Source organism: Vigna radiata, chromosome 10 (assembly GCF_000741045.1).
Source record: "Vigna radiata var. radiata cultivar VC1973A chromosome 10, Vradiata_ver6, whole genome shotgun sequence".
NCBI classification, from domain to species: Eukaryota; Viridiplantae; Streptophyta; class Magnoliopsida; order Fabales; family Fabaceae; genus Vigna; species Vigna radiata.
Genome location: NC_028360.1, coordinates 10,228,761 through 10,235,384, shown reverse-complemented (window position 1 = coordinate 10,235,384; position 6,624 = coordinate 10,228,761). Strand labels below are relative to the sequence as shown.

General features: G+C 32.0%; 1 protein-coding gene across 3 annotated transcripts; it reads left to right on the top strand.

The window, feature by feature from the left end:
- Nucleotides 1–797: 797 nt before the first annotated feature.
- LOC106774488 (KH domain-containing protein At3g08620) lies at nucleotides 798–5,449 on the top strand. Of its 3 annotated transcripts, XM_022787020.1 has the most exons (8): nucleotides 798–1,409; nucleotides 1,555–1,784; nucleotides 1,898–1,986; nucleotides 2,922–3,067; nucleotides 3,278–3,394; nucleotides 3,690–3,806; nucleotides 3,971–4,114; nucleotides 4,683–5,449. In XM_022787020.1, the coding sequence occupies exons 2-8, from the start codon at nucleotides 1,702–1,704 to the stop codon at nucleotides 4,827–4,829; spliced, it is 843 nt and encodes a 280-aa protein (XP_022642741.1). In that variant the 5' UTR covers nucleotides 798–1,409; nucleotides 1,555–1,701; the 3' UTR covers nucleotides 4,830–5,449. The 3 variants fall into 3 exon arrangements, with proteins under 3 accessions (XP_022642741.1, XP_014516983.1, XP_014516984.1); XM_014661497.2 differs by having other exon boundaries at nucleotides 798–1,784; XM_014661498.2 differs by lacking the exon at nucleotides 798–1,409 and having other exon boundaries at nucleotides 1,669–1,784; nucleotides 1,902–1,986.
- Nucleotides 5,450–6,624: the final 1,175 nt, after the last annotated feature.

Sequence of the window (6,624 nt, the reverse complement as noted above, 5' to 3'; positions counted from 1 at the left end):
CTTTGGTTACAAAAAGTTTATATCTTTTTATAATGGTAAGAGTACTTTCACATTATATTTTATGCCAATCTAATTGATTACCGAATAAACAATATTAGGAACTCATTTAATATATGTTTTGACATGGAAAGGTATTGTATTATAGTGTTTCAAACTTCATGCATGTGATAAGTTTTATTCCAATTTTATACTACTCGGATGCTATTTAGTACTTTATACCTATTTTAATGGGATATTTTGTTTCAATGCACAATTTTTATTCTTAATTTTAAATAACAACCACCATGAATTAATTGACTTCATTTAATTTTTCTTTCTTTCTTTTCTTTTCCTGTCATTTAAAAAAAAAAAACCCACACACATAGAAAGGTGTGAATTGACTCATTTTCCTTAGTAATAGTAATAATAACAATGTCAAAAAAATATGATTTTTATCATTATTATAATAATAATAATAATAATAATGATGATGATGTTTGAGTGATTCCTTAGTAACGAGGGCTATGAAAATTCCAATCAAAGCAGAATTTGTTTGGTAGGTGGGTTGGAGTAAGACAAGAATAGGGTGACAGGTGTTTAAAAAACAAATAGCATAACATTAATACTAACCAGATTTGAAACAAACTGTAAGCAAGTTGATTATAGTAATCAATAATAGCGGCTATTAAGCTGTCAAAATTAATAGCAGTATAATAATAATAAATAATAGCTTGATATTTTGCCCTACTTTATGAGATTTGATATGCTAAGCACCAAAGTAGGGAAATGAAGTTACAAATTTTGATTGATTTGAAGGCAGTTAGAAGATATTTTTCTGTGTTTCTGTTGTTGCTGTTTATGACTAAGTAAAACTTCCAGAGACTTCACAAGAAGAAAAATATTTTTATACCATTTCGTTATTAGTATTCACAATATATAGATACTGATATGCTATTATGTATAGATATATAAACATAAACATATTAAATATAATTTATATGCGTGAAGCATGATACCTAGCGATTGGTTTCAATCTAAATGCTCATGATCTGGTGACACAGAACTAGTGAAACTCATTGGTCATCGGAGAGGCTTCTTCTTTCTGATTGATAGGAAAAAATCCATGTTTTGAAGCCTGCATGATTGCTTTAGCATTTTTAATGTGTCCTCTGCAATCTGCTTATGAATTCAAGTGAATATCTGATGAGATTTCTCTTGTAGTTTTGACTGTTTGGTTTTTTCATCAATCATCTCTTGAATCCCTTAATACATGTTTGATTAGAGAGTTTTATGTTTTGTTTGGTAGCAAACCAAAAAACCCACCTGTTTGTGTTTGTTAAGGAATTAGGAAAACACGCAAACATGATATAAAGTCTTCTTGCATATGCAACAGAAGCCAACAAAACATCAATTAAAACACACCCAGAGAGGTACAGAGTGACACCCTTTAAGGCTTGCTTTAACTACTGAGCTACTACAGAAGTGGCCCTCCTTTTTATTTGTAGCTTTGTACCTTCCTTTATTGTTTTTTTCCCTGACCATTTTTCTCTATTGTCTTTCTAACTCATATGTTAGGTGATTCTGTTCATATCGGGATTTTTGAACCACATCCAATCTCACTCGATCAACTCTTTCTTCTCCCCTCTTGTTGCCTTTCAATTTTCTCAAAAGCCTAATCCTTGCAACCAACCAACCCACATCCTTGTACAATTCATTTCTAACATGTACAATCAGATTTCCTTACCTTCATCCCAAAGGGCCAATTCATCAAACATAAACATGAGAACCACTTTTGATGCTGATAGGTATGTAGATTATGTGATTCTTCTGCCCTTTATTTTGAAACTTTTGATTTTCCTTTGCACATACATGTTTATATTAATTTCTTTCAATATGTTCTTATTTGCCTTTGTTCTAGTCAGTACTTAGCGGAGCTGCTGGCAGAACGCCAAAAGCTTGGACCTTTCATGCAAGTTCTACCCTTATGCACCAGACTCCTTAATCAAGGTCCGTTTATTCCATATCCATGTCTTCAAGTATTCTTCTGTGAATTTTCTCCTCTTTCTTCTCCACTCGTTTAGACTGATCTCTATTGTTTCATTTGAATTAGGCCATGTCATGGCAAAAATTACCTTTCTGGTTACTTGTACTACTTTTTCACTGTTCTTTGTCTTCAAAGGTTTTGAATTGTGGTCGCAGTTTCGTTGCATTCCTCAATATTGTGAGAAATTGCGGACAAATGCGACCGATGCATCCACAATTGTGGTTGTAGAGATTCCAACAACCTTGACATTGCAGGTGGAATTGCAGCCAGGGACTGTTTATTGAAACCTTCATTTAATGTTCTTTAAAATGCACTGAATTGTCAATTTCTGACCTTCACCAGCCTGAACCAGTTAATGCTTGAGAATAAATCTTGGTTACTAAATGCGTAAGGAATTAGAAGTTTAAACATGTATGTTTTGAAAAACAATAAACTGAATTACACTCTTTTTTTGCAAAGCTATCATCCCAGTGATTATCTATAATTTGTATCTCTTGATCAATCAAGAAAAGGGAACATCGTAGAGTGATGCTTTTTGGGTGTCCCACAAAAAGAATATATGGTACTCAAAGATGGTGGCAATTTAGTCATTGCCTCCTTTCAGAGAAATGCAAAAATGTTTCTAGCTTTGAGACTTCATATAGTCTAAGAAAACAAAAATAGGCGTTGTCTTTTGCATGAGTAGAACAAACCTTCAAATGATCACTTTTATTCTTAATGTCATTCAGTTTTGATAATCAAGATGTTCGTATAGATGGCATTCACTACACTTCCTAGTTCCTATGCATAATTTACAGTTGCCTTACTATCAGAAAGGTTGCCTTAATACCATTTATTTTCTTTGATTCACTAATCTCTGTACAAGTTCTTATATTCACTATTACATTTTTATTATCAGAGATTTCAAGGGTTACTGGAAAAAATGAATTGGTGCAGACCCAAGGGTTTGGTGACTTTGATAGAATTCGATTCCTAAATCCAAATCATATGGCTTCTCCAAACTTAACATCAAACTTTGCTGGCTGGAACAGTCTGTCACATGAAGTAAGCACCTGAGTTTTATGTTCTATGCAGTGATATCATTTATGTATTGTTGTAAAAAATCTGATTCTTAACCTGTATAGTTCTGGCACTAAATGCAGTCTGTTTGATTTCTTTCTATCATGTACCGGCATTCGTCTTATGTATCTGTTTCATTATTTCATTATAATCTCTAGTTTCTTTTACTGATTTGTTTAACTTGTTATACATCAGAGGTTAGCTGGTATGCCAGGACTAAACATGGATTGGCAAACTTCACCCGTTGTTCCAAGTTCTCCCATTGTGAAGAAAATATTACGCTTGGATATTCCTAAGGATAGCTATCCAAATGTAAGATTTGTAACATGCTTCACAGCATTTTACTATAAACAATAAATCAAGCTTATTGTTATGATATTCTGATAGTTTTAGGACTTCAATTTCTATGCACTGTGAGTGTAAAAGTTTTACACTGTCAATGAATCAAATACATGACTATGACTGGTATGACTTCCAATGAAATTATTGTAAAAGTCTGCTACATATGAAGATTTGTGATTGATGATGACAATATGATGGGTGCATGAACTATTTTAGTTTTGTATTCTGTTAACCTTTGGGTTAATAAGGCTATTTTAATTTTCAGTTTAATTTTGTTGGCCGGCTTCTTGGCCCTAGGGGGAATTCACTGAAGCGAGTTGAAGCTACTACAGGGTGCCGTGTATTTATCAGAGGGAAAGGTTCAATCAAAGATTTAGACAAGGTAACATCCTCTGGTTTATGCATTGTTCACTAACTTTATGGAGCCTGATTTTCTTGTCATCAATTTTTCATAGTTTCTCCTTTGAATTTGTTCACTATTTTTGTTGTTTCCACATCAATGTTATTCGTGAGCTCTAAATTTGTTCTAATTTTTTCACTATAAAGGAAGAGTTGTTAAGAGGAAGGCCTGGCTATGAGCACCTGAATGATCCACTTCACATTTTAATTGAAGCTGAACTACCTGCCAGTGTTGTTGATGTAAGGTTGAGGCAAGCACAGGAAATCATACAAGAACTACTTAAACCAGTGGTATTTTCCTCCCTTTGCAACTACCTTACAGAGTTTACAACTTTTTGATTCTTTATAGTGACTTTTTACATGGAAATAGTCATTTTTCTTGTTTTGACTGACATGTCAAATATCTATATGATATTTTATGTTTCCCAATTTGTCATATATTACCAAATTGACTAAAGTTAGTGTGGTAAATTATCAGAAGGACCAACTTAGAGTAATAGTGACATTTTAATTGAAAAAAGTAAAATGTTTTAAAGTGAGGACTAAACTGAAATCAGAAAATGTGATGAGAGATTTTTGCCAACTTTTTCCCTCTGTATCATGGCTACCTCTTATGGTTAACAGTGTGACTAACTAATGAAAGGCAATATTGTAAGCATATTAAACCATGCCCTTCTTTCTGCACAAAATTGTATCTGTTTTTCTTTTCCTTCAAGGGAAAGCCTATACCAGGAAATGTGCTACAAATCTTTTATTGTGCCTTCTTTTCAACCAAATTTTCTATGAACAAAGTAACATGATGGAAATCTCTTGTGTATTTAAGGAAAAGTTTCTGATTCTCCTCCCCTTTCATGTGCAGGATGAGTCACAGGACATTTACAAAAGACAACAACTAAGAGAACTAGCTATGCTTAATTCCAATTTCAGAGAAGAGAGCCCTCAACTGAGTGGTAGCATCTCTCCATTCACTTCTAATGAAATAAAACGGGTCAAAACTGATCAATAGTTATTATATGTTGAGAATTGTTGCATTCCTTGAATGCTGAATGCTTCCTGTAACTAAATTTTGTAAAGCTGCAATGAAAAGACCTTGCTGATTTGATGCTGCTGATTTGAAGAACAAAATAAAGGAGAGAAACAACATAGTATTCATTGTCACTAGACAAGAACAAAAACTATTCAACTACATTTTGACCTATTTATGGCCCCATTATCATAATGATATTCTTTTTTTTAAACTGTTTATTTGTAGTATTGGAAAGATATGTTTTCATATCAGATGTACTTCAACTTCTTATATCTGCAATTTTTCTAGTTGAGTTGCACTTAGATTTATCTAAAAAATTGACTTCATTCAAATCCTTATCACATGCATGACCATATGTAACTATGCATGTTTGCTACAGTGTACTATTTATCTACAAAGCACAATAATTTCTCAATATCATGTGACAAAGTTTGGCATATGTTACTGAGCATGAAAAGTATTTCACTACTTGTTCTTAATGTCATGGCCACTTCTTTGATACAAAGTTTGGCCAAATGAGCACCAAGCAAAAGCAATAGTGCTATATGCACTTTTTAACAAACCCCTTTTGTGGCACAAAATCATGTCTTTGGTTAACATCAATGGTGGGGGCCTTATAATTTATTGTTGATGTTGATGTTATTGACCATGACTATGGTGATAGTCTAAAAAGACAAACTAACCTTCTTGTAGGTTGACTCATAGATCATTGTCTGTGTAAAGTGGGGGATATTCTAGATTGCATTTCTCCACCATGCATGCAGCAATCATTTCACTATGGACATCACTTGCTTTCTTCAACCCTTTTTGAACCTCCTTTACACCCCATAAAGATAAACTTTTTCTTGGATGGGAATAAAGATGAACTCAAAGATGCTTTTCTACTAAATCATTCTATCAGATTACATCATTGTATCATTATAAAAAAACAGGTCAGAAATCAGTTTCTACTAAATGGATTTCAAACCTGTTTTTCTGTCACTGATGTTGAGATTGAAGAACAGAAATGGGCTTTTAGAACTCCATTTTTCATCATAAGAAGCAAAAGAATGTGTTTAAATGAATATTTGACTATTATGTTTGTTCAAAATAAAGTTGAATTTGGGAAACATTGTACTTGGAAGAGTTTTTCATATTTATAAGGGTTGGTTTTGAATAGCCTATTTTGCTTGCGGAAAATGATATTTTAACACCAATTTTTTACATCATTTTGACACTGCACACGTGTCAAAATGTGGTTGGACGATTTCAAATTAAAAAAAGCTTGAGACAAGGTCAAAATGTGATTGGACGATTTCAAATTAAAAAAAGCTTGAGATAAGAATATATTTGAAAGAGAACAACCAAAGTTTTTTTTTTAATTTAAAATTGTCCAACCACATTTTAACTGTGCATTGTTAAAATAGTGTCAAAAAATTGGTGTTAAAATATCATTTTCCTTTTGCTTAATGGTTTTTTATACATTGAATATATTAATTCAATTATTAGAATGAGACTTCTTCTCACTGACTAAATTAAATTATACTTGCTAAACTTTAAAAAATTAAAGATTACTTGATATTTGATATTTCATCAGTTGACTTTATCTTTAACTTATAATAATCTTTTTAAAATTTAAGAATATAGGCCATGAAGTTACATATACAAAATTATTTAATTTATCTAAAAATTAGTATATATAGATGATGAAAAATATATTTTTAGTCCATGCTTATTCAAAAAGAAATATTAAAATATCGTTGAAATTAATATTAAATTATATTTATTTCTACAT

Coding starts and splice junctions, on each gene's coding strand:
- LOC106774488 (XM_022787020.1), top strand. CDS start 1,702: ATGTACAATCAGATTTCCTTACCTTCATCCCAAAGGGCCAATTCATCA. Junction 3,395..3,689: donor CTAAGGATAGCTATCCAAAT/GTAAGATTTGTA, acceptor TTTAATTTTCAG/TTTAATTTTGTTGGCCGGCT. Junction 4,115..4,682: donor AAGAACTACTTAAACCAGTG/GTATTTTCCTCC, acceptor TTTCATGTGCAG/GATGAGTCACAGGACATTTA.